The sequence below is a fragment of the Coregonus lavaretus genome (assembly GCF_964263955.1).
Source record: "Coregonus lavaretus genome assembly, chromosome: 19".
NCBI lineage: Eukaryota > Metazoa > Chordata > Actinopteri > Salmoniformes > Salmonidae > Coregonus > Coregonus lavaretus.
Window position 1 is genome coordinate 26,643,356 of NC_140006.1, and position 27,945 is coordinate 26,671,300.

Here is a 27,945-nt window from a genome sequence, read left to right on the forward strand (position 1 = left end):
TTACTGATTGCTAATGATGAGTAACGTGTATGCCTACGTTCATAGGGTCACACTGAAAGAAGCAAAAGTTAAACATTTATTTTTAAGCGATTGGGGACGCATGTTCTTTCAACAATAAAGGTACAATTCAATCCAGATTTGTATTAAAACAAGCTTTTTTGCCAAGACTGGGGGGAATAAGTAATTACAGTTAACAATCGGCAAACATCTCAATAACATTGCATACAAAACATTAAGATGTAAACATCGATCTTCCTTTATAAATATCAAAATAGATCCTCTATGCAAAACGATCCTGATGCAGTTTACATTTATTGCATAGAAATGTAGTGATAAACAAGAGAGAGGTAACTTTTTTTCCCCTTTCAAGTGCAATTTCCTATTAAAGTAGTTACTGACTGGAGTATTTCAGTAAATCAAAACAGGTGCCAAGGGAGTTGTGAACCAAAGCATGAGCGAGTGAGCCATCCACACCAACTAGTGCTGCTTGCACAGCTTATACCCAGAGGTGCTGACCAAAATAGGACCCACTTTAACAAAAGTGTGGTGGATCACACATTCAAGCCACACTCAATTCCACAAGTGTTCACATCATTCCTCTCTATTCATAGAGCTATACTTTTTCATGATTGAGGACAGACATACCAGTGAAAACAAAACTAAATGTGATAAACTGGTCTTCAGAATCTATCAAAATATTTCTATAAGCAGGGTCATTTGAAAGAAACAATCCTTAGAATGTGCACACCAACATATAGGCCTACCAAACGTTTAAATCATATAAAAATGTTAAAGGTACATACAAACGATCACATTTCCAGTGCTCGTGGGGGTGTACAATAAACAAACTTCGGTTTTACTGGTAAGTTTACTGTTTAAGTGCTCTGTAATGTACATTTTTATTAGTCTCCATAAGAGACCTCAGTAGTCTGGTAGACCACTCAATAAATAGCCCTTTAAAATGGTCATGATCTATTCCCTACACCTTGGTTTGGACTCATTCTTCTGAAATGCACACTTGTCCAGTACAAAAATACCACCAGTAACAATGAATCTTAAGGCAGGGATCTCAATGGTTGCCATTTTTCATTCAGACCCCAACCCTTTCTCCCTGTTAAGAGTGTTAGATTTGTTACTTTCATATCATGTACATGTACTCCCATGCATCTCCCTATGGGGCAGAATGTAATCACAATAAAACCATTGAACATCAAGAAGGCAGTGACTTAAAACCAGCATACACACAAAGAACCTCAAGGAATTAGGAGACCCCTGGTTTAGGGACGCCTTTTTTAAGAAACAAAACACACATTTTCAGTATATTAAATAAAAACAATCTTGAAAAAATAATCTCTATCTGCAAAGAATTGATTAAGATAATCGTCACCACACGTCATCATTCCTATCCGAGTGTCTCTGAGGAGTGTGTCTCTCAAAGCGGCCTTTCTCCATGACCCGTTTTATTCCTAGATGTCACACTTAAGAGGGCAGTTCTGTGGTGGCATGTGGGGCCGTACATGGCACCAGTACGATGGGACTCAGATGGCCTCCGTTTGTGGTTGGGCTGAGGGTGACAGTGTGACATGAGGTCTGTTGCTGCTGCTGCATGCCCTCCTGGTCCTCAGCCTCCATCTCCTCACACATAGACACCATGCCTCTACTGTCCTCCACTGGGCCTCCATTCTGGGCCTGCATGTGGCAGAAGAAGTGTTTGTCCTTGTCCTCCACTGGGCTCCCTTGGCTGCTGGAGCAGTCCATAGCCTCTGCATTGTCACTGGGCATGGGCATGGGAGAGGGAGACCAGCTCTCATCTACTCTGTTCTCCTCCCCTTTCTCTACCTCTACCGTTTCTTGACCTCCATGGTAAGGAGGGATCTCCATCACAGCATATTTCCTGGCCCAAGCGCTGAGCACCTTCTGCCTGACCTCTTGGCACCGCTGGGCCGGGTCACACTTGGCAGAGAGGGGGCAGGAGGCCGGGGGGCAGGAGCCATCCGATAGGGCCAGCTGGGGGGAGGCAGGCAGAGAGCGGCACTGCCTGCCGGTGAACCAGGTCTCCTGCCACATGCCTGGGTGGACGGGGGCTCCAGAGTGGGTCTGGGTCCCAGAGGAAAACACGCTGTCCTGGAGAGAGTGCAAATCGAACATCAGAGAGAACACAGACTTGCTGGGCACGTCAAAGAACTTGATCTTGCCTCCGCACAGGTCCTCACGGGCATTGAAGGGGTTGATCTTGCGGGCCCCTGGCGCGGCCCTGGGGCCTGGGTTGTAGTAAGGGTCGTGGACATTGACCTTTCTGCCTGGCTTGCGGGAAAATATGTCTGACTGGCTGCGGGAGAGCCAGATGTTGCGACGAGGACGCGGTGATTTGGGAGGGATCTTGTCGTCCTGCAGACCCAACGAGTTTAACCTCTTAATCCCCTGGACCTTTTCACCTGGACCTGGAGAGAGAAGCAACAGTCAAACATCTCTACTGCACAACACATGGGATTGTTATGAAGTGTTAGTTCCCAATGTAACCACCAGGGGGCAATATAGGCCAAGACCTACAGTACAGGCATGAGATAAATAAAGGAGGCACAGTCAAATTCTTAAATTGAAGTAAATCGCATAGGTGGAAGCATTATGGGAAACATATGCAAAATCGTTTCTAAGATATAATGTAGAAATACTAAAGTGAACTGGGAAGCAGAAGGTAAATAAACAGTGAAGAGGGAGTGACTGGCCGAGGAAGGAAAGCTAGCTAAACAAAACAAAGCCCAGACCCAATACTCCCATGAACCAAATTAAAAAGGAAATAGACAAATTATTTCCAACTACTCTGTGTATACATGGTGGTTCCCACCTAACAACCTTACTGTAGCTTATTCTTTGTTTCACAGAATCGGGTGATTGCGAAAACACTTAAGAGGTTAGAAGTTTATGTCATGCTAAATTGTAGTAAGGCAACTTGAACCTGCAAGCAGACACTGCATCATAAAAGTAGAGGAAAGGACTGGGGAAAGTATATGACTCTTTGGGACAGAGTTGGGAGGGAAAGGACAGCCCTGGCTTGCCACTGGACCTATTTAGAGTAGACCTGATTTACATCCCAAATGGCAGCCTATTCCCTATGTGGGCCCTGGTCAAAAGTAGTACACTATAAAGGGATTAGGGTGTCATTTGGGAGGCAACCCCGGTGGATATGCAACAGGCAGATTACAATGTGGAGCAGCTACTGGCAGCCTCACTGCTGCTTGGTTTACAGCTTCTTCCTGCTTCCAAGAAACCATTGGTCTGCACTGTGCAGTCTTGACACCGTGCAGGAAACTGGGTGTCAAGTGGTGCAGGACTGCAGGCTAACACATGGCAGTCAGGGGGAGTTGCCACTATGAAAAGCAATAATGTGAGGCGAGGTTTTATTGCCAGTACAAATGCATCTGCAACACTAGATCACAGACTTGGAGATTCAAAATCATGTGTAGTGGACATTGAAGGGAAAGTGGTAACTGAGGGGCTTTTTTAAACTGTTGTAAATGTTTTAGGGAGTTCATCTGGTGGTGATGTTTATGGTTTTGATCATGCTAATCTTATGCTATCCTCATAAAATTCTACTCAAGAATGAATAAATAAAACAGTCCCACTGCCATGGCAGTCAGGCTTCTGAAGGGGTTAGATACGAGGTGGTTGGAGGCATCACCTTTGGGGATGGTCTTCTTGTCATTTTCCCCACTGAGGGGGATCCTCTCTCGTCCAGACTCCTCGGCCTTCAGCCGACACAGGATCTCCTCCAGTCTCTTGACCAGCTCAGGGAACGAGGGCCGCAGCTTGGGGTCCATCTGGAGAGTGGATATGAAGAGGAGAGGTGATAGAGTAGCCAGGTCAAACAAGATAAGGGGGTACTACTAAATCAGATTAATTCTAATCAGATTGTGTTACTAGTTTCTATTCCACACAATCAAATACAGATTTTGGAAAATTAAGAGATTGAGGGCCTACTCACGTTGCAGCAGTTGAAGGCCAGCTGTAGGAAGTCATGAGGACAGTCTCCTACCATGTGCTGGAAGGCATGATAATCCAGGCCAAAGTTCTATCAGGGAGGGAGAGGAGAGAGGGAGTAGGTAGAGATAAAATAGAGGGGGAGAGGTCCGACAGGAAATCCATACTTTGGGATGTTATCTATTTTTGGCATCTAACTCAACATATTGAAAGAGCTGTGCTCTTCTAAACCACCTCTGGTGCCAACATAATGTCAACTAGATCTAGACATGAGTCTTATGAGTGTTAGTCTTATGTAATGTGAGGATCAAGGGGATGGAGGACAGAGGAAACGGAGCAATCCTCACTTCAGTGCGAGGAAGGTAATCGGGGTCGGCCTGTATTCGGGCGATGATCTCACAGAGGACAATACCGTAGGAGAACACATCCGCCTGGAAATGGAAGAAAACAGAGAGACAGGCGTTTAAGATGAGTTCTTAGCTTGGGGGGGGTTGATGTGTAGGAGATAAGTGGTCCTGTTTAGTTCAGGGAGAGGTCAAGGGTTAGAGGTCAGAAGTCAGGGACCTACCTGCCTCTCCCATGCCCATGCCCAGTGACAATGTCCTCTGTAGCTCAATTGGTAGAGCATGGCGCTTGTAACGCCAAAATGTATGCACACATGACTAAGTCGCTTTGGATAAAAGCGTCTGCTAAATGGCATATTATTATACCTTCTCATTGTAGGGTTCATCTCTCAGCACCTCGGGGGCCATCCAGAAGGGAGAGCCCACCACCGCCAGCTTCTCCCCCTCACCACTGCAGGCACAACACAAGTACAGGAGACAAATGTTAGACTGGAGGTTGTGTCTTTAGGGTAAGGGAATAATGCAATTAATTACTTCAATAATTTGAAAATTTTTGTATTTTTATCACAACAATTAGCAGACAAACCAAACATTTTATGTTCCTTCTCCATGACTGTTTTGAGGAAAAGGTCTATTCATGATCAGGTACAGTGCCTTGCAAAGGTATTCAGACCCTTTTGGATTTCTTCACATTTTATTGTGTTACAAAGTGGGATTAAAATGGATTTAATTGTGATTTTTGGACAACAATCTACACAAAATATTCTGTAATGTCAAAGTGGAAGAAAATTATTTTATTTTTTAAAGACTAATAAAAATGCAATAAATAACTCAAACATAGTCATTGCATAAGTATTCCGCTTCCTGAGTCCATACATGTTAGAATCACCTTTTGCAGCTATTACATCTAAGAGTCTTCTTGGGTAAGTATCTAAGAGCTTTGCACACCTGGATTGTGCAATATTTGCCTATTATTCTTTTCAGAATTCTTCAAACTCTGTCATCATGTTGGGGATCATGGCTAGACAGCAATTTTCAAGTCTTGGCTTGCCATAGTATTTCAAGCAGATTTAAGTCAAAACTGTAACTTGGCCACTTCGGAACATTCACTGTCTTCTTGGTAAGCAAGTCAAGTTTAGATTTGGCCTTGGGTTGTAAGTTATTGTCCTGCTGAAAGGTGAATTCCTCTCCCAGTCTCTGGTGTAAAGCAGACTGAAGCAGGGTTTCCTCTAGGATTTTGCCTGTGCTTAGCCCTATCCAGTTTTTTTTATCCTGAAAAACTCCCCAGTATTTGCCAATGTCAAGTATACCAAAAGCTGGGACCGAGAGAATGAAAAACAGCTTCTATCTCAAGGCCATCAGACTGTTAAATAGCCATCACTAGCACATTAGAGGCTGCTGCTGCCTTTTGAAATCACTGGCCACTTTAAGGAATGGAACACTAGTCACTTTAATAATGTTTACATATCTTGCACTACTCATCTCATATGTATACACTGCATTCTATTCTACTGTATCTTAGTCCATGCCGCTCTGTCATTGCTTGTCCATATACAGTGAGGGAAAAAAGTATTTTATCCCCTGCTGATTTTGTATGTTTGCCCACTGACTAAGACATGATCAGTCTATAATTTTAATGGTAGGTTTATTTGAACAGTGAGAGACAGATCAACAACAAAAAAATCCAGAATAACGCATGTCAAAAATGTTATAAATTGATTTGCATTTTAATGAGGGAAGTAAGTATTTGACCCCTCTGCAAAACATGACTTAGTACTTGGTGGCAAAACCCTTGTTGGCAATCAGAGGTCAGACGTTTCTTGTAGTTGGCCACCAGGTTTGCATACATCTCAGGAGGGATTTTGTTCCACTCCTCTTTGCAGATCTTCTCCAAGTCATTAAGGTTTCGATGCTGATGTTTTTTCTGGATTATTTTGTTGTTATTCTGTCTCTCACTGTTCAAATAAACCTACCATTAAAATTATAGACTGATCATTTCTTTGTCAGTGGGAAAACGTACAAAATCAGCAGGGGATCAAATATTTTTTTCCCTCACTGTATGTATATATTCTTAAATCCCATTCCTTACTAGTTTTGTGTGTATTGGGGATATGTTGTGAAATTGTTAGATATTACTGCACTGTCGGAGCTAGAAGCACAAGCATCTAAAGCTGCTAAACACGTGTATGTGACAAATAAAATGTGATTTGATACCCATACCATAATGCAACCACCACCATTCTTGAAAATAAGGAGGCAGTTACTCAGTGATGTGTTAAATTTTCCCCAAACACAGGCCTTTGCATTTAGGCCAAAAAGTGTATTCCTTTGCCATGTGTTTTTGCAGTATTACTTTAGTGCCTTGTTGCATACAAGATGCAGGTTTTGGAATATTTGTATTCTTCTTTTCACTCTGTCATTTAGGTCATTATTGTGGAGTCACTACAATGTTGTTGACCCATCTCAGTTCTCTCCCATCACAGCCATTGAACTAGCGGTTTTAAAAATCACCAAATGGCCTCATGGTAACATCCCTGAGCAGTTACATTCCTGTCCTACAGCTCAGTTCAAAAGGATGACTATATTTGTGTTGTCTGGGTGGTTTAATTTATTTTTATTTTTTATTTCACCTTTATTTAACCAGGTAAACCAGTTGAGAACAAGTTCTCATTTACAACTGCGACCTGGCCAAGATACATAATGCACAGCATAATTAGTAACTAGACCATGCTTAAAGGAGATATTCAATGTCTGATTTGTTATTGTTACCCATCACTGCCCTTCTTTATGAGGCTTTCGAAAGACCCTGGTCTTTGTAGTTGAATCCGTGTTTGAAATTCAATACTTGACTGAGGGACCTTACAGATGTATGCATGGGACACAGAGGAAGGGTAGTCATTCAAAAATCATGTCAACCCCTATTATTTCACACAGAGTGAGTCCAGGAAACGTATGTTATTTGTTAAGCTAAATGTTACTTCTGAACTAATTTAGACTTGCCTAAACAAAGGGGCTGAATACTTAAGCAATGACTATATTTTAGTTGTCTAATTTTGTATTAATAAAACAAATATTTATAATCTTCCACTTCGACAGAGTATTTTGTGTATATTGTTTACAAAAAATGACAATTAAATCAATTTAATCCTACTTTGTAACACAATAAAATGTAAAGAAATCCAAAGGGTTTGAATACTTTTGCAAGGCATATGTAATAATGAAGTCCTAGCCATGAGAGAGCGGGGCCTTCTTAACCTGCCCTGGTATTATTAGCCTAGCGCTCCAGTTTATTCCTGACCTGAACAGTACTTCATGTTCCTTCCTAATCAAATGGCCCTCTCATACTGGCACTTGTCCATCCCTTTACCTCGCAGTCCCACATTCATTTAGTACAGAGAGATTTAACTGGACTGACTCAAAGGAGCAAATCTGAATTATACACTAACGGTCAAAAGTTTTAGAACACCTACTCATTCAAGGGTTTTTCTTTATTTTTACTAATAGAATAACAGTTAAGACATCAAAACTATGAAATAACACATATGGAATCATGTAGTAACCAAAAAAAGTGTTAAACAAATCAAAATATATTTTATATTTGCGATTCTTCAAATAGCCACCCTTTGCCTTGATGACAGCTTTGCACACTCTTGGCATTCTCTCAACCAGCTTCATGAGGTAGTCACCTGGAATGCATTTCAATTAAACAGGTGTGTCTTCTTAAAAGTTAATTTGTGGAATTTCTTTCCTTCTTAATGCGTTTGAGCCAATCAGTTGTGTTGTGACAAGATAGGGGGGGGGGGGGGGGGGTATACAGAATATACCCTTGAATGAGTAGGTGTTCTAAAACTTTTTACCGGTAGTATTCAAAAGTTTGGGGTCACTTAGAAATGTACTTGTTTTCAAAAGAAAAGCAATTTTTTTGTCCATTAAAGTAACATCAAATTGATCAGAAATACAGTGTAGACATTGTTAATGCTGTAAATGGCTATTGTAGCAGGAAACGGCAGATTGTACACCTATGTAGATATTCCATAAACAGAGGCCCATTATCAGCAACCATCAGTCCTGTGTTCCAATGGCATGTTGTGTTTGCTAATCCAAGTTTATCATTCTAAAAGGCTAATTGATCATTAGAAAAACCTTTTGCAATTATGTTAGCACAGCTGAAAACTGTTGTGCTGATTAAAGAAGCAATAAAACTGGCTTTCTTGAGACTAGTTGAGTATCTGGAGTTTCTTGTAGTTGGCCACCAGGTTTGCACACATCTCAGGAGGGATTTTGTTCCACTCCACTTTGCAGATCTTCTCCAAGTCATTAAGGTTTCAAGGCTGACATTTGGCAACTCCAACCTTCAGCTCCCTCCACAGATTTTCTATGGGATTAAGGTCTGGAGACCGGCTAGGCCACTCCAGGACCTTAATGTGCTTCTTCTTGAGCCACTCCTTTGTTGCCTTGGCCGTGTGTTTTGGGTCATTGTCATGCTGGAATCCCCATCCACGATCCATTTTCAATGCCCTGGCTGAGGGAAGGAGGTTCTCACCCAAGATTTGACGGTACATGGCGCCGTCCATCGTCCCTTTGATGCGGTGAAGTTGTCCTGTCCCCTTAGCAGAAAAACACCCCCAAAGCATAATGTTTCCACCTCCATGTTTGACGGTGGGGATGGTGTTCTTGGGGTCATAGGCAGCATTCCTCCTCCTCAAAACACGGTGAGTTGAGTTGATGCCAAAGAGCTCGATTTTGGTCTCAACTGACCACAACACTTTCACTCAGTTCTCCTCTGAATCCTTCAGATGTTCATTGGCAAACTTCAGACGGGCCTGTATATGTGCTTTCTTGAGCATGGGGACCTTGCGGGCGCTGCAGGATTTCAGTCCTTCACGGCGTAGTGTGTTACCAATTGTTTTCTTGGTGACTATGGTCCCAGCTGCCTTGAGATCATTGACAAGATCCTCCCGTGTAGTTCTGGGATGATTCCTCACCATTCTCGTGATCATTGCAACTCCACGAGGTGAGATCTTGCATGGAGCCCCAGGCCGAAGGAGATTGACAGTTATTTTGCGTTTCTTCCATTGCGAATAATCGCACCAACTGTTGTCACCTTCTCACCAAGCTGCTTGGCGATGGTCTTGTAGCCCATTCCAGCCTTGTGTAGGTCTACAATCTTGTCCCTGACATCCTTGGAGAGCTCTTTGGTCTTGGCCATGGTGGAGAGTTTGGAATCTGATTGATTAATTGCTTCTGTGGACAGGTGTCTTTTATACAGGTAACAAGCTGAGAATAGGAGCACTCCCTTTAAGAGTGTACTCCTAATCTCAGCTCGTTGCCTGTATAAAAGACACCTGGGAGCCAGAAATCTTTCTGATTGAGAGGGGGTAAAATAATTATTTCCCTCATTAAAATGCAAATCAATTGATAACATTTTTGACATGCGTTTTTCTGGATTTTTTTGTTGTTATTCTGTCTCTCACTGTTCAAATAAACCTACCATTAAAATTATAGACTGATCATCTCTTTGTCTGTGGGCAAACGTACAAAATCAGCAGGGGATCAAATACTTTTTTCCCCTCACTGTATATATACACAGTGGGGAGAACAAGTACACTGCTCAAAAAAAAAGGGAACACTTAAACAACACAATGTAACTCCAAGTCAATCACACTTCTGTGAAATCAAACTGTCCACTTAGGAAGCAACACTGATTGACAATAAATTTCACATGCTGTTGTGCAAATGGAATAGACAACAGGTGGAAATTATAGGCAATTAGCAAGACACCCCCAATAAAGGATGGGTTTTGCAGGTGGTGACCACAGACCACTTCTCAGTTCCTATGCTTTCTGGCTGATGTTTTGGTCACTTTTGAATGCTGGCGGTGCTTTCACTCTAGTGGTAGCATGAGACGGAGTCTACAACTCACACAAGTGGCTCAGGTAGTGCAGCTCATCCAGGATGGCACATCAATGCGAGCTGTGGCAAGAAGGTTTGCTGTGTCTGTCAGCGTAGTGTCCAGAGCATGGAGGCGCTACCAGGAGACAGGCCAGTACATCAGGAGACGTGGAGGAGGCCGTAGGAGGGCAACAACCCAGCAGCAGGACTGCTACCTCCACCTTTGTGCAAGGAGGAGCAGGAGGAGCACTGCCAGAGCCCTGCAAAATGACAGCCCAACACCGTGCAGGACGTTTGGCATTTACCAGAGAACACCAAGATTGGCAAATTTGCCACTGGCGCCCTGTGCTCTTCACAGATGAAAGCAGGTTCACACTAAGCACATGTGACAGACGTGACAGAGTCTGGAGACGCCGTGGAGAACGTTCTGCTGCCTGCAACATCCTCCAGCATGACCGGTTTGGCGGTGGGTCAGTCATGGTGTGGGGTGGCATTTATTTTTCATTTCTCCATCTGCTCGCCAGAGGTAGCCTGACTGCCATTAGGTACCGAGATGAGATCCTCAGACCCCTTGTATGCTGGTGTGGTTGGCCCTGGGTTCCTCCTAATGCAAGACCTCATGTGGCTGGAGTGTGTCAGTAGTTCCTGCAAGAGGAAGGCATTGATGCTATGGACTGGCCCGCCCGTTGCCCAGACCTGAATCCAATTGAGCACATCTGGGACATCATGTCTCGCTCCATCCACCAACGCCACGTTGCACCACAGACTGTCCAGGAGTTGGCGAATGCTTTAGTCCAGGTCTGGGAGGAGATCCCTCAGGAGACCATCCGCCACCTCATCAGGAGCATGCCCAGGCGTTGTAGGGAGGTCATACAGGCACGTGGAGGCCACACACACTACTGAGCCTCATTTTGACTTGTTTTAAGGACATTACATCAAAGTTGGATCAGCCTGTAGTGTGGTTTTCCACTTTAATTTTGAGGGTGACTCCAAATCCAGACCTCCATGGGTTGATACATTTGATTTCCATTGATACATTTTTGTGTGATTTTGTTGTCAGCACATTCAACTATGTAAAGAAAAAAGTATTTAATAAGATTATTTCATTCATTCAGATCTAGGATGTGTTGTTTAAGTGTTCCCTTTATTTATTTGAGCAGTATATTTATATATATTTTACTGTGGGATTCAATTTCAGTCTTGATCTTATCATGTCATGGATCGTGTTTGATAAATAAGCGTTTCTGTGGAAATGACTTACTCCTGGTTGGGAATCTTCTCAGCAAGACCAAAGTCACCAACCACTGCTGTGTAGCCGTTTTCGTCAGACTTGATCAGGCAATTCTGAGGATAAACAGTGAGCATAAATTCCATCATTAGCTTCTAAAATGACAAAAATGTCTGGAGAAAATGGGATGTTTCAGAGATAATGCTCAATCAGTCATACTTAAACTGAATCAGAAATGAACTGAATCACATACAGTGGGGAAAAAAAGTATTTAGTCAGCCACCAATTGTGCAAGTTCTCCCACTTAAAAAGATGAGACGCCTGTAATTTTCATCATAGGTACACGTCAACTATGACAGACAAAATGAGATTTTTTTCTCTCCAGAAAATCACATTGTAGGATTTTTTATGAATTTATTTGCAAATTATGGTGGAAAATAAGTATTTGGTCAATAACAAAAGTTTCTCAATACTTTGTTATATACCCTTTGTTGGCAATGACACAGGTCAAACGTTTTCTGTAAGTCTTCACAAGGTTTTCACACACTGTTGCTGGTATTTTGGCCCATTCCTCCATGCAGATCTCCTCTAGAGCAGTGATGTTTTGGGGCGGTCGCTGGGCAACACAGACTTTCAACTCCCTCCAAAGATTTTCTATGGGGTTGAGATCTGGAGACTGGCTAGGCCACTCCAGGACCTTGAAATGCTTCTTACGAAGCCACTCCTTCGTTGCCCGGGCGGTGTGTTTGGGATCATTGTCATGCTGAAAGACCCAGCCACGTTTCATCTTCAATGCCCTTGCTGATGGAAGGAGGTTTTCACTCAAAATCTCACGATACATGGCCCCATTCATTCTTTCCTTTACACGGATCAGTCGTCCTGGTCCCTTTGCAGAAAAACAGCCCCAAAGCATGATGTTTCCACCCCCATGCTTCACAGTAGGTATGGTGTTCTTTGGATGCAACTCAGCATTCTTTGTCCTCCAAACACGACGAGTTGAGTTTTTACCAAAAAGTTCTATTTTGGTTTCATCTGACCATATGACATTCTCCCAATCCTCTTCTGGATCATCCAAATGCACTCTAGCAAACTTCAGACGGGCCTGGACATGTACTGGCTTAAGCAGGGGGACACGTCTGGCACTGCAGGATTTGAGTCCCTGGCGGCATAGTGTATTACTGATGGTAGGCTTTGTTACTTTGGTCCCAGCTCTCTGCAGGTCATTCACTAGGTCCCCCCGTGTGGTTCTGGGATTTTTGCTCACCGTTCTTGTGATCATTTTGACCCCACGGGGTGAGATCTTGCGTGGAGCCCCAGATCGAGGGAGATTATCAGTGGTCTTGTATGTCTTCCATTTCCTAATAATTGCTCCCACAGTTGATTTCTTCAAACCAAGCTGCTTACCTATTGCAGATTCAGTCTTCCCAGCCTGGTGCAGGTCTACAATTTTGTTTCTGGTGTCCTTTGACATCTCTTTGGTCTTGGCCATAGTGGAGTTTGGAGTGTGACTGTTTGAGGTTGTGGACAGGTGTCTTTTATACTGATAACAAGTTCAAACAGGTGCCATTAATACAGGTAACGAGTGGAGGACAGAGGAGCCTCTTAAAGAAGAAGTTACAGGTCTGTGAGAGCCAGAAATCTTGCTTGTTTGTAGGTGACCAAATACTTATTTTCCACCATAATTTGCAAATAAATTCATAAAAAATCCTACAATGTGATTTTCTGGAATTCTTTTTCTCAATTTGTCTGTCATAGTTGACGTGTACCTATGATGAAAATTACAGGCCTCTCTCATCTTTTTAAGTGGGAGAACTTGCACAATTGGTGGCTGACTAAATACTTTTCCCCACTGTAGCTACCGAACAAAGTGTGTAAATTAGATCCAACTCAAGAGGTTTACACCTTGCAAGCCCCATGTGTTTCAACCCGAAGTACAAGCCGAATTAGCCAGATAATCACATCTTACAATAACAATGTACTCTGCGGAAAAACAGTTTCCAACGCCCAAGGTTTGAAGAACAGAAACTGAAGCACACGTTGCTGTATTTAAAGCGGACTAGATCGATGATTCTTATCTCTGTTGTAGAAAGAAGACACAGGTGCATCTGAAATGGCAACCTATTCCCTATATATATAGTGCATTTCGGACGCATCCATCCACAGTTAACAGCCACCCACTTTGGAGGTGAGGTCCCGGTGGAAGATGCCTTTGGAGTGCAGGTAGCCCAGTCCATTGGCGATCTCACAGGCCAGCTTGAGCCTGGTAGCCCAGCTCAGAGGCTTGTTGCTGTCCAACAGCTGCTCCAGGTTCCCACCATTGATGTACTGCAGAAAGGTAGAGAGGGAGGGAAAACATGCTCACGTTTAAAATTAGACTTCAGTACAAAGTACACATTACGAATAGGCCTAAATGCACATTGTCTTGAATTCAATTCCCATATATAAGCCTACTGTATGTACTTTATATGAGGTAGAGATAAGGTACTGCACTATAAGTAAAGTCATTGTTACAGCATCCTGTCGGTCATTTGAGGCTACTCTACACACCACTCCATTCCATTCAGGAAGACCGGTCAAAGAACTCAATTGAGTTACTCTGAGCGCTCTAAACATAGCATCAATCTAATGCCAGGCACAGTTGGGGACAATGACAGTGACACAGACGGGATTGCCTGCGTGCAGGGAAAACGAAGTGAAGTGGGAATCTGCTAGAAAGTAGCTCTCTTTTACGTTGTGCATGTCAGCTTTAATCGTGACAGGCTTGGCTGTCCCGTACACAGAACTACTATATGACAAGTGCTGTAGAATGCCTCACCACATCCAATAAATAACGTGACAATTAATTACAGAGAGAAATGAAAGTAGACAAGAGTAATGTAGAGAGTAAGACACAGGTCCCTTGACTGACCTAATTTCTCTGGGCCTTACCAGTGGTTCTAGACTGGTGTGTTTTAGTTTTCTTGGCAAACTGTCACAATGACTTCATTGATGCCTTAGGAAAGTTAACATTACTCAAACGTGTCTGTCTTCACACAGCTGGAACTGTAATGATCACGAAATATGAACACAGCCTATAGCCTATACCTTTTAATGGGATTAGTGAGCAGAATTGAGTCTGCCCAAAGTGAAGAGGTTACAACGTCACTCACTTTTGACTTGTGCTTCAGTCTTCTATCTTTGTTCAGGTAGACTGTTTGTAGTAAGCCTAATAATAAGTCAACCTAGACAATATACTGTACAGGTAGGCCTATAGTTTACCACAGGATATGCATATGATACCAGAGAAACAAATGAACTTCAAGTGTGTTGGATGTGCATGTCCATGGGTCTAAGTTTAGGCACTAAAAGCCCCCCACGCTGTAAGGCTCTCTACACTACCTCCTCTGTCTTCCCTCCCCCTGCCCTGCAGACCATTCCCAAACCAGAGGATTACGTCGGCTTTACCTTACAAATTCCTCTGTAGCCCCACTGCATCTGTCGTCTGCCAGCCTAGCGCTCCACTAGGAGCCTCCCCTACACAGGGGTAAAGCCCAGACAAATCCTGCTGCCAATCGGTCAGTGTGGACATGATGCACTCCATGAACTCAGTAGATTTAGAGACGAGAGTCTCCAGATCAGAGGAGTGAGCGAAGGAGCGTAGGACAAAGTTAGGCACACAGGGAGGCCCATTTTAGGTTATGAGGCAACATCACCTCACCTCACCTCCACCCCAATCCCTGACACCGTAACCCGGAGAAGGGAGTGCAAGGCCATTGACACGTGATCACAGATCAAAGACAGCAGAAGCAGTGGACAACAGGAGAAGAGGGGGAAAAACCCAAGACGTTGAAATGTCTTAACATGGAGTAACACATCTACACGGATGCTATTCTTAGAATTTCTCAACTGATAATATCGACCAGCTGAGGAAACTTTCCTCGAACTAAAGAAAAGCTAAGAAAGATGGAAAGAAAATGGGAATTAATTGTCTCGTGACCACTGTGAGCATCTTCAAATAATGGTGTAATCCCCAAGTGGGTCATGGATTACCCAGATTATAATGGTCCTAATCGGTATTTGCCTAATGTGTAGCCTAGATCTATCAGGCAGTGGGAAAGCAGTGCAGCGGTTACTGTGCCAACCCAACGGGCCATGGCGGGGCCGGCGGAGGCCAAGGAGCTTTATACGGACGACTGATTGTATCTCTAAGCCTGTGGTTGCACAGTAACTTGACTCTTCATTTCCTACCATGGAGGTCTGTCAGGCCCGTCGCTAAGGTCAGGATCCAGTCAGAGCAAACAGCACTGGTAGCTAGCTGCTAGTTCTGATAACACAGCAGTAGCTCCAAAACATATCCCCATGATGCAGTGTTTTCAGTATTCACAGCCTGTGGCTTGAGGCTGCTGACATCAAAGCCCAAGAGACTGGGGGTGGGGTGAGCAGAACCGAGAAACTGCGAGCGCGCCAGCAGAGACATTTCCCTCCCTCCCTCCCCATCTCCATGGATCCACATATTGGATAACATCCTGCTATCATTCACTTCACACAAGTGCTTGGGTGAATGTGATGTGGCAGTCAGTCGTAAAGCTTTTCCCTAACTAATCAACGCTAATCATTAGCACAAGGTTATCTATTTGGATTACAACAAGAGAGCACACCACACAGGTTAAAAATAAGTTGAGCTTGAAAACAATAATGGAACCCATCCCCTGGCTTCTCATTGAGAACATCAACACACACAGCTTTATTTGCGCACATGTAAACTGTGCCTTCAGGTGAACACAAGGTTCTTTCAATTACAGGTTCCTGTACTGGGTGATGTGTCAATGTTCACCTGAGAAAAACCCCTGACAAAGACTTGGTTGAGCACGCAGTCAAACACTTACACCTTTTCATTATATTCACACTGCAAGGAGGTCACCTTTTAGAGGGTTATACTTATCTGAGACGTACTCATGTAATATAACATCAAACTGACTGTACTGCAACGTGACTCATTGAATAATATGACAGTATAAGCTACATTAGAAGTAAAATGCATCTAGGCCTATACTGATGCTAGAGGACCCATCATGTTTCTAGAATCACATTCTATTATAGCGTGGATGAAAAACTTAATAAGAAAACAGACAGTGTCTCAACGTCCCAACCTGAAACATGACAGCCAGTGGCACAGTCAGGTTTCTCAGGTGTAGGCTATCTATAGGAGGCTGTAAGTAATAATAATAATAATAATAATAATAATAATAATAATAATAATAATAATAATAAGCCATTTAGCAGACGCTTTTATCCAAAGCGACTTACAGTCATGTTTGCATACATTTTTACGTATGGGTGGTCCCGGGGATCGAACCCACTACCCTGGCGTTACAAGCGCCATGCTCTACCAATTGAGCTACAGAGTCACAAAGGAGAACAGTGGTCCCTCTTACCTCAGTCAGAGCATGGAGCTGGCCTTCCTGAACACACACACCCATGAACCTAGAGGAAGAAAAAACAGAGAAAAAAAAAAAAAAGGGTTATGTTTCCATGTAACTACCACAGAGAAACATGTGGTGGACACATACACTACCATTCAAAGGTTTGGGGTCACTTAGCAATTTCCTTGTTTTCCATGAAAACATACATGAAATTAGTTTGAATAGAAAATATAGCAAAATGAATAGGAAATGTAGTCATTGACAAGGTTAGAAATAATGATTTTTAATTGAAATAATAATTGTGTCCTTCAAACTTTACTTTCATCAATGAATCCTCCATTTGCAGCAATTACAGCCTTGAAGACCTTTGGCATTCTAGTTGTCAATTTGTTGAGGTAATCTGAAGAGATTTCACCCCATGCTTCCTGAAACACCTCCCACAAGTTGGATTGGCTTGATGGGCACTTCTTATGTACCATACGGTCAAGCTGCTCCCACAACAGCTCAATAGGGTTGAGATCCGGTGACTGTGCTGGCCACTCCATTATAGACAGAATACCAGTTGACTGCTTCTTCCCTAAATAGTTATTGCATAGTTTGGAGCTGTGCTTTGGGTCATTGTCCTGTTGTAGGAAGAAATTGGCTCCAATCAAGCGCCGTCCACAGGGTATGGCATGGCGTTGCAAAATGGAGTGATAGCCTTCCTTCTTCAAGATCCCTTTTACCCTGTACAAATCTCACACTTTACCACCACCAAAGCACCCCCAGACCATCACATTGCCTCCACCATGCTTGACAGATGGCATCAAGCACTCCTCCAGCATCTTTTCATTTGGTCTACGTCTCACAAATGTTCTTTGTGATCTGAACACCTAAAACTTCAATTATTCTGTCCATAACACTTTTTTCCAATCTTCCTCTGTCCAGTGTCTGTGTTATTTTGCCCATCTTAATATTTTATTTTTATTGGCCAGTCTGAGATATGGCTTTTTCTTTGCAACTCTGCCTAGAACCTCAGCATCCCGAAGTCGCCTCTTCACTGTTGACGTTGAGACTGGTGTCTTGCGGGTACTATTTAATGCAGCTGCCAGTTGAGGACTTGTGAGGCGTCTGTTTCTCAAACTAGACACTAATGTATTTGTCCTCTTGCTCAGTTGTCCTTTTTCTACTCTGGTTAGAGCCAGTTTGCGCGGTTCTGTGAAGGGAGTACGAGATCTTCAGTTTCTTGGCAATTTCTCACATGGAATAGCCTTCATTTCTCAGAACAAGAATAGACTGATGAGTTTCAGAAGAAAATTATTTGTTTCTGGCCATTTTGATTCTGTAATCGAACCCACAATTGCTGATGCTCCAGATACTCAACTAGTCTCAAGAAGGCCAGTTTTATTGCTTCTTTCAGCACAATAGTTTTCAGCTGTGCTAACACAATTGCAAAAGGGTTTTCTAATGATCAATTAGCCTTTTAAAATGATAAACTTGGATTAGCAAACACAACGTGCCATTGGAACACAGGACTGATGGTTGCTGATAATGGGCCTCTGTACGCCTATGTAGATATTCCATTAAAAATCAGCCGTTTCCAGCTGCAATAGCCATTTACAACATTAACAACGTCTACACTGTATTTCTGATCAATTTGATGTTATTTTAATGGACAATTATTTGTGGAAATTTCTAAGTGACCCCAAACCTTTGAACGGTAGTGTATTTCCTGTTGTGCTAATCTCACGTTGCCAATTTATTTTAGAATCTTGATCTATATTGACATGACAAAGCTAAGCTATGGGGTCCAGAATAAAACATTTGAGTGGGCCTATATATGGCTGTGTTTGCACAGGCAGCCCAACTCCGATCATTTTGGTCTTTGGACCAATTAGATCAGGTCTGAAAAAGAGCTGATGTGATTGGTCAAAAGACCGACCAATTAGTTGAAATAAGATCAGAATTGGGCTGCCTGTGTAAATGCAGCCTCGCTAGTACAAAAAGTCATAAGCTGGCCAGCATAGTCCTTTAGAAAGAAAAATGACAATGCTCTTGGCGTGGATATTGTTAAATATTTCTGCACTGGTGGGCTGCAAGACAAGACCCAACAAGAGGTGCAAACAAGAATGTAATTTTCAGAGGGGAAAACAAGGCTCACGCTCTTGACCTGCATTCCATCTCTTTTCCCTCTTTTCCTGAGGTACTGCTTACAAATCTTAACAGGCTGGAGTCACAGTCAAGTCAGTTTTTTCTAAATGACACAAATTGCCTGTATCAATAGCCAGGCTGTATGCACAGCGAGTGTTGGAGCCCCTAGAGTTATGACCCAATAAACGTGAGACTTGGTGCGTCCTCGAAGGGTTTCTCAGACAAAGACCCCCTCAGAATGCTCGTCTGCCCACCCCCACAGAACTAGCTGCAACAAAGCTGTGATTGTACCACAGCACATACAGACTGTCTCTCTTTCCTACCCACCACCTACAGCAGAATGTGAGCTCTGTAGAATATAATTCAGTAAAGAGACACATTGGGTGTTGAGAATGGCAGAAATCACAGAGAAACTTGAACAACCTCAAGGATCATGCAAAGCTTCGGTCAGCCTAATCCATGAAGATATCAAATTCACAGATTAGATATAGTTAAATTGTATTGTCCACGACAACATAAAACATGGTCATACAATTATGTATCCAAAGAAATGTGTTCCATCGTGATGGGTTTGGTCAAATACTTTGTGCAGGCTCACAACGCTATACGAAAATAAACAGCCTTGGTGAGAAGAAAGTGAAAAAGGAAAGGGCGTGCATGTCAATGAAATTCAAACTCAGGATGTCGTTCCAGAAAATCCATTGTTAATAGGTTTCTGACCTGCTTTCTGTGGAATAGGGGCGATCAAGGTCACCCCACTGATTCCATTACAAAGGAGAGGAGGCTTATGTCATTTTGACACAAAGCTACAGATCCAAGTCTCTTTAAAAGATGAAGGGTTCAAAAATGACTGTGATATTGAGTCCGTAAAAAAATAAGCCTATTTATGAATATGGCACCATAACTGAACTTTGCTAGCCCTGTATTTTACCCATTTTTGTTTTTATATCCCCTTGAGATTATTAAAATTTTTACTTTTTTTTTTATGCTGGGGTAATTCAATCAGCAACTGAACAATAATTAATTCAACACCATTGAATAAAACTGCATAAGGCATTATATTTCAATGTTTCCTCAATGGACAGATTGATATTCAAACTATACAAAAAATGATGATGATGATGATGATGATGATGATGGTGGGCCCAAGAAAAACTATGCAGAATATAGTTAGCGGTAGACAGGCGTTTTGTTTCCTGGAGCTCACCGGAGGATATTAGGATGGGACAGTCTGTTCATCAGTTGGACCTCTCTCAGCATGTTGGCTCGATTACTGCTCAGTTTGTTCATCTTCAGAGCCATCACCTGGCCCGACACTCTGTGTTGCACCTACAACAAACACAACAATCCGGTCATTTAGGCGATATCTAGGCAGTTACACTGAAAATGAACACTTCTCTATAACCATACAGTTCCCTTAGCCAATATTCCCTTCTCATGGGGACACTTTTCTCTAAACATGATCAATATTCCAAGATCATGGAGCATGGCTTGCTCTACCCCTGCAGCAAAATGAATCAAGACGTATCTTTCCAGAACCATAGCTACAGTTGAAGTCGGAAGTTTACATACACCTTAGCCAAATACATTTAAACTCAGTTTTTCATAATTCCTGAATTTAATCCTAGTAAAAATTCCCTGTCTTAGGTCAGGTCAGTTAGGATCACCACTTTATTTTAAGAATGTGAAATGTCAGAATAATAGTAGAGAGAATGATTTATTTCAGCTTTTATTTCTTTCATCACATTCCCAGTGGGTCAGAAGTTTACATACACTCAATTAGTATTTGGTAGCATTACCTTTAAATTGTTTAACTTGGGTCAAACGTTTCCGGTAGCCTTCCACAAGCTTCCCACAATAAGTTGGGTGAATTTTGGCCCATTCCTCCTGACAGAGTTGGTGTAACTGAGTCAGGTTTGTAAGCCTCCTTGCTCGCACACGCTGTTTCAGTTCTGCCCACAAATGTTCTATAGGATTGAAGCCATTTTGCCACAACTTTGGAAGTATGCTTGGGGTCATTGTCCATTTGGAAGACCCATTTGCGACCAAGCTTTAACTTCCTGACTGATGTCTTGAGATGTTGCTTCAATATATCCACATAATTTTCCTTCCTCATGATGCCATCTATTTCGTGAAGTGCACCAGTCCCTCCTGCAGCAAAGCACCCCCACAGCATGATGCTGCCACCCCCGTGCTTCACGGTTGGGATAGTGTTCTTCGGCTTGCAATTGTCCACCTTTTTCCTCCAAACATATCAATGGTCATTATGGCCAAACAGTTCTATTTTTGTTTCATCAGACCAGAGCACATTTCTCCAAAAAGTACGATCTTTGTCCCCATGTGCAGTTGCAAACCGTAGTCTGGCTTTTTTATGGCGGTTTTGGAGCAGTGTCTTCTTCATTGCTGAGCGGCCTTTCAGGTTATATCGATATAGGACTCGTTTTACCGTGGATATAGATACTTTTGTACCTCTTTCCTCCAGCATCTTCACAAGGTCATTTGTTGTTGTTCTGGGATTGATTTGCACTTTTGGAACCAAAGTACGTTCATCTCTAGGAGACAGAATGAGTCTCCTTCCTAAGCGGTATGACGGCTACGTGGTCCCATGGTATTTATACTTGCGTACTATACTATTGTTTGTACAGATGAACGTGGTACCTTCAGGCGTTTGGAAATTGCTCCCAAGGATGAACAGGATTTGTGTAGGTCTACAAAAGAAATGTCTGAGGTCTTGGCTGATTTATTTTGATTTTCCCATGATGTCAAGCAAAGAGGCACTGAGTTTGAAGGAAGGCCTTGAAATACATCCACAGGTACACCTCCAATTGACTCAAATTATGTCAATTAGCTTATCAGAAGCTTCTAAAGCCATGACATCATTTTCTGGAATTTTCCAAGCTGTTTAAAAGGCACAGTCAACTTAGTGTATGTAAACTTCTGATCCACTGGAATTGTGATACAGTGAAATATAAGTGAAATAATCTGTCTGTAAACAATTGTTGGAAAAATTACTTGTGTCATGCACAAAGTAGATGTCCTAACTGACTTGCCAAAACTATAGTTTGTTAACAAGAAATTTCTGGAGTGGTTGAAAAACGAGTTTTAATGACTCCAACCTAAGTGTATGTAAACTTCCGACTTCAACTGTACATGGAGTCAGCAGGCCTTTCTACTGTCACTTGCCTTCCTTGCAGCATTATCTCTGATGTGATCAAAGATGAGTGGCTGATTGTATTCCACAGTGGTGCACTAGAAAGAACAATGAGCTGAGGCTAAGAAAATGTAGGCTATGCTTTGGCAGAGAATACATAGACTAACACCTATAAAAATACAGAAGTCTCTCTGTATATCCCTAAGCTTAAGGTTGGATCGATTTGCTTTCTCAGAGGGCCATAACCACAGGAAGTTATGCATCAGGGTGAGAAAATGGTGAGCTTCATCTGCTACTGCTCACTTCCTCCAGCTGAAATATTAAGACATTGAAACCAACAGTGACTAAGAATATACTAAATCGATCCACTCAGGTCAAAGTCTGCAAGTACAATAACAGATACAATGCATATAGTTATACTTTCAGTTCTTTTCTTAATGACTATGATCCCCCTTTCCTATAGATATTAGTGGTATATCAACACAGTTGGAGAGAGGATATAAAAGGTTTGAGGTACAGAAAAAGGAAGAGGAACGATCTAGGCCTTATATAGCATTTGGATGAGTCTCTCCTGTGACTAATGCTTCTTTAGCCACTCTTGAAGTTCAAGTACAAAGGAGGAGCTAGTCTTCCTCTTCCCTGTAGGAGAGGAGCAGGCAGCAGATGGTCTTCTCTAGAACCCCCCCCCCCCCACACACACACACTCTCCTTCCCCACCAGGAGAGAAAAGAGAACAGCCTGGCTTAAAAAGACCCATAGGCTGCCCCAGCAAAACCCTGCAGCTCCAATCTGTCTCTCCAGCTACTCCTCAATACCTAGCCATGTTAACATGACACAGTCTAAGAAACAGCTCATTCCATTGATTTCATGCATTTTCAAAGCAATGTAGATCAATAGTCCCCTTGCTTAGACAGATATGGAACTCTCATGACTCTCATGTCAGTGAGACAAATCAAACAACTGACAAGCAATGAGGGTAAATATCGTTGCACTAATAAAGCCGAAGTCATCACTTGAGCCAGTTCCTGTCCTCATTGCATCTCGAGTGGAAAAGACTGGAAACAGCTGAAGCTATAACAATATAATAGCCCCAAGGATCAAACAACAACGTTTAAAACATGGGTGAGCGTTCGGGTGAATGGAGGAAGCTATTTATTTAGCATATGTTCAACAGGAGGAATACTTGTAGGGCAGCAGGCCCCAGTCATGTTGAGGTTGGATGGGCATTCCATCCCTAAAATACATTGTGTAATTACTTCCCCTCAGACAGACTGGGGCAGGAGTCTATATGTTGCCCTTCCCCCACCAAGTCAGTGATTGGTCCTGTGTGAGTGGTGTGCATTAACCCATTGAATTCAATGAGCAGTGAATGAGCGGTCCCAAGGCAGACTGCTGTGGCCATGCTCAGAGGCAGGCATTAGCCTACACTGTGAAGCATGGCTCAACACCTAGCAACACTTCTTTCAATTAAAAACGAGGTTATCATTTCCTATTAGATATGCAAACTGCTCAGCATTCTATTTCAGTTCCATCTGTATGTATGACTAAGATGCAAGACAGGGACATGGGTGGGTGCTGACATTATTGTGGTATTTGTGCAAGCAAAAATAGAATACTCAGACTGACTTCAGTAGGCAGGGCTGAATTCTATAGCCTACACCTAATTGTATTGAAAGGGTGGAGGAAATGAAAACGTGAGTTACAACAAAAGTGAATGTAGGCAGTTTACTGATGTTTTGAGTTCAAGTTAAGGACTTGAACATCAGACTTCAACAGCCATCTCTGTGCAAGTACCAACTGTCCGGTTGAGTTAGTGTAATTGACGATACAGCACTTACCCGAGAGCCATTGTAGCCTAACTACCAGTCCCATCAATAAACCTCTTCAGAGGGAGCTCTCCGAGTCGTAACCACAACGACATGGAAATATAGAAGGGCTTTTCGCACGTCCCAAATCAGTCTATTGTGAGAGAATGGATCAATGTAATAGGGAGAGGCCACATGAGTATCTGCATGCTCTAAGGGCCTGTCTGACCTCAATGGGGGCTGGTCCATAACATAACATATCTGGGTGGTTTGGAGGGAGGTGCAGGGTTTTCCTACTCTGCACAGAAGTCAATGTATTAGCTAACTGTATTGCGCACCACTAACATGTTTAATAATAGAATGAGGGCTGAACTCAGTGTATGAGATCATAGGTTTCTAAGTAATCCGGTGTGTGTCTGTCACACACCGGATAGGTGCAATGAAATGACACACCATTGCTTTACAGCAGGGATGGGCAGCTTTGATGGGGGTGGGGGCCACAAAAAATGTGAACTCATCATCAAGGGCTGCAGTGGCTCGCTGGTCTGCATACCCACATCCATACACACACATGCAGTCTGAGCCAGCCCTAGCCTGTTGGGGGTCCTAAGGGAAATGTTGTTGCAAGGTTTTAGAGTTGATTTCCTGCAATTCTACACATTTTGCCATGGGCTTAGAGACAATGTGACAGTTTTAAAGCAAGTTTGCTGCAATTCTACACATTTAGCCAATGGGGCGGAGAGAAATGTTTGCAGTTTATTTATATGATATCTGAGTGAGAGTGACTAACAAAATCTATTTGCCCCCCGGTCAATAATTTTACCATGATTACTACAAGTTTAGATGGCTGGCTAGACTAATTTACCAATCTAATTTTGTTGTTGTTGCTGACATGGGCTAAGTGACTGACATAAGAGAAAAACTGCTGATGCACAACCAAATTTCGAATTTTCAGCCCATTTTTTCCACTAATTCGTCTTTTGACCAATCATATCAGATCTTTTCACATCAGATCTTTTTCAGAGTTGATCTGATTGGTCAAAAGACCAATTAGTGAAAAAAAAAAAAAAATAAGTGTCTGCCTGTGCAAACAGCCTATGTATTGTTTGACATTATTTTTTTATTTTAGGACCGATACAGGATGCAATTTAGGACATGTTGCATTTTTGCAACTGTAGGTCTTACTGGGTTAAGCTTAGGTTCACTTAAAAAAGTAGAATGTTAATGCAGATTTAACATTGTTTGATTGTTTTTATAATAATCTTTAGGGATGCCAATAATCTTTTAGATTTTTTTGTTGTACAAAATCTCTTTCTCTGAGCAATTTTCTTTTATTAGCATACAACATAGCTCGGTATTTGCGTTATTTATTTTATAGTCTTTTTTATCATCTTTATCAAGGGTACCAATCATTTTGGAGGTGACTGTGTGTTGATATGAATTAATTAGCTGTCCTCAGACAACCACACCTACCAGGCATAAACCTCTTGCATTTCAGGTCAAGCATTACAAACTCACCCTGTAGACCTCTGAGAAGAAGCCAGAGCCGATCCACTCGCAAATGAAGTCATCAAGGCGCGTCAGGCAGGAGAAGGCACTGATGAGGGCACGGTAGGACGAGGGGCACACTCTTCCCACCTGAGACGGGGCCCATTCCCCTCCACCATCCAGGTCATCGAGACGGTCAGGCCTCATGGAGGGGAAGCCGGCAATGGAGTTGCGCTTGTTCCGATCCATCATTGCCTCTTCTTCAATGTGAACTCTGTGAGGGACTCCTCGATAAAGGTTTCACATTTTCGACAACTCCTTTGCAACTCTTTACTGCCCTAAGGGGAAAGAAACACAAAAATACTATCTCAGCTGGCAGACTGAGGAAAAGGTGTGTTTGGGTGCCAGCTACTAATAATTCTCTGTAGTTCAGAATACACAATACAAAGCGTATGGTTCACAGGCTGTGGATGACCAGCCAGAAAACACAAAAATATTTAAAGTTTCAGCTGTTATCCATAGCATCTCTATGGAAAAAATGGTGATGTATGTACCCCTAAAGTATTTTAACTCATAAGCGTGTGTGGTGTGTGTGTGATCTTATCCCCATTAATTTAAACAGAACATGGTTGTGTTGTCATGAGGGGGATAATGAGCCTAATCTATTTATCACATTCCTCTGACATTTCCTCCATTTTTTCCCAACAATTAAGAATGACAAAAACATTACATTAGATAAGGTCAATCTTCTTAGACACACACGACAGGGGTCCTACCCCGCCTCTCGTCTGACAAGTTCACAAATAATGGCTCTAATAGGGATTGATTTTCCAATTATATGAGATTAAGCCAAGATAACGCCAAAGTCCAAAACTGAGATCCAAAACAAACCAGGGAGCCATGAACAGGAACAGAAGGAGACATAAGAACCCCATAGTAATGATCATAGGAAGCAGCCCTTTGATTTAAATTATTCAGGACCCCTGATTTTCACAGCATGCACAGGTCTATTGAGTTTACTCAAAGGGCTGGTTGTAACTAGGCGATGTCCCTGGATTATTCTGCTGTCCTCCCCTTTTCTTGAGTTAGAGACTTCACTAGAGAGGAGCTATTAAACTCTGGGAAAATAATGCTATTTATTTTTAATTCAGCCTCTTGCGAGATTCCCATCCAATCCCAAATGAAAACAACTGAAATCAAATTAAACCCTCCAAAGTTACTGGACTAGTTCGGGGATCTTTTTGCTGATGTTATCCTCCTCTACTACTAAAAGCATCTTTGCCATTTAGCAATTGTATGACAATGATCAAACACCCACTGCCAAGAATGAGTAAAATAGCAACTTGAAACAATCAGCTTTTCAGAAGCAGAATGAGGGTAGAACATACAAGGTAGTTCTTTCATTTCAATTGCTGCTAGGCATTGTCTGGGTAAAAAAAAGAAGATACATTTCCCTTCATTCAAAGCAGAAACACAACATAAATAACGGATGTCATTTCAACCCTCCCACAGCCACATTGCGCCTACTGTATACAGGCAAAGAGGGATTTCTCCAGTCTAAACACTAACTTCCCTCACTAGCATCTCAGCAGTAGCCTACATGTCATAGCTGGTGAGAAAACAATAAGGCCTGTGTGGACATAATGCATGCTTCCAAAGTGATAAATCTCAGACTCAACTATAAGTGACTGTAAGGAAAAGTGGAGGAATTTTAACAGAGGAATTGGTACAGAGGGCTGGGCCGCTAATAAAAAAACAGATGGGACATCCCTGTGGTCCCCTGAGGCAATGTTTTTTTGCTTTATATAGCTGTGTAAATGGGCTATAATAAAAGGTGTTTATTGTAAATCAACCGAACAGGAGGGTCAGCTGGTTATGAGGAAGTGCAAGATTGATAATCCCCAGGAAAAAGAGGGATGATGAGTGGATGAGGGTAGAAAACAGAATGCACTGGTTAGGTTTCTGTTGTGAAATAGCTAGTCAACGGATTGCAATCACCAAAACAGCTATTCTTAGTCTCACTATCTGAGCCCAATCTGTTGTAAAGGGTGGATATCAGAGGCAGCAATAACATACATGACATTCCTGAGATTTTAAATAATGACCCAGTCTAGTTCATAGACATAGGGGAGGGCCCAGTTTCTCCTGATCTGTAATCAATCTATAACCTAGTAATAACTAAGATATATTGAGCTTGGATACAATATGCTGACCAAATTCTTGTCTAGTTAGTTACTAAATGGTCACATTACAGTTAGCTAATTTGAGAGGCTGGCTTCGTTAACTAACGAGCTTGCTAAATTAGCTAGCAAACTTCGCATGCTGGCAGCAGTGGCAGAATTATCAAGAGTTCTTACCTTGCCGTTTGTCATTAAGACGACGATGAGATGATGGACTCTTCAACAACTAGATGAAATAACAGGCCAAACTCAGTTACATCTCATTGTAATAATAACTTACAGGCTATTTGATCTACTCACCATGCACAAGAGAGCACGAGCTAGTAGAGTATCTAGCTGGCTAACTT

General features: G+C 42.4%; 1 protein-coding gene across 1 annotated transcript; it reads right to left on the reverse strand.

Moving 5' to 3' along the window:
* Nucleotides 1-63: 63 nt before the first annotated feature.
* Nucleotides 64-27,851, reverse strand: LOC311147213 (dual specificity testis-specific protein kinase 2-like). Its single transcript, XM_084183853.1, has 11 exons — nucleotides 27,776-27,851; nucleotides 25,449-25,756; nucleotides 20,182-20,303; nucleotides 16,857-16,905; nucleotides 13,621-13,767; nucleotides 11,476-11,558; nucleotides 4,689-4,773; nucleotides 4,326-4,409; nucleotides 3,983-4,069; nucleotides 3,680-3,818; nucleotides 64-2,441 (listed from the first exon to the last, which is right to left on the reverse strand). The coding sequence occupies exons 2-11, from the start codon at nucleotides 25,668-25,670 to the stop codon at nucleotides 1,480-1,482; spliced, it is 1,980 nt and encodes a 659-aa protein (XP_084039979.1). The 5' UTR covers nucleotides 25,671-25,756; nucleotides 27,776-27,851; the 3' UTR covers nucleotides 64-1,479.
* Nucleotides 27,852-27,945: the final 94 nt, after the last annotated feature.

What these genes read in the sequence shown, in the direction of transcription:
- LOC311147213 (XM_084183853.1), bottom strand. Translation starts at nt 25,670, where the DNA reads ATGATGGATCGGAACAAGCGCAACTCCATTGCCGGCTTCCCCTCCATG. An exon ending in TCCCATCCTAATATCCTCCG is followed by an intron (nt 16,906 to 20,181) that starts GTGAGCTCCAGG and finishes TTCTTCCTCTAG; the next exon opens with GTTCATGGGTGTGTGTGTTC. An exon ending in GAGAAGATTCCCAACCAGGA is followed by an intron (nt 4,774 to 11,475) that starts GTAAGTCATTTC and finishes TTGTGCCTGCAG; the next exon opens with TGGTGAGGGGGAGAAGCTGG.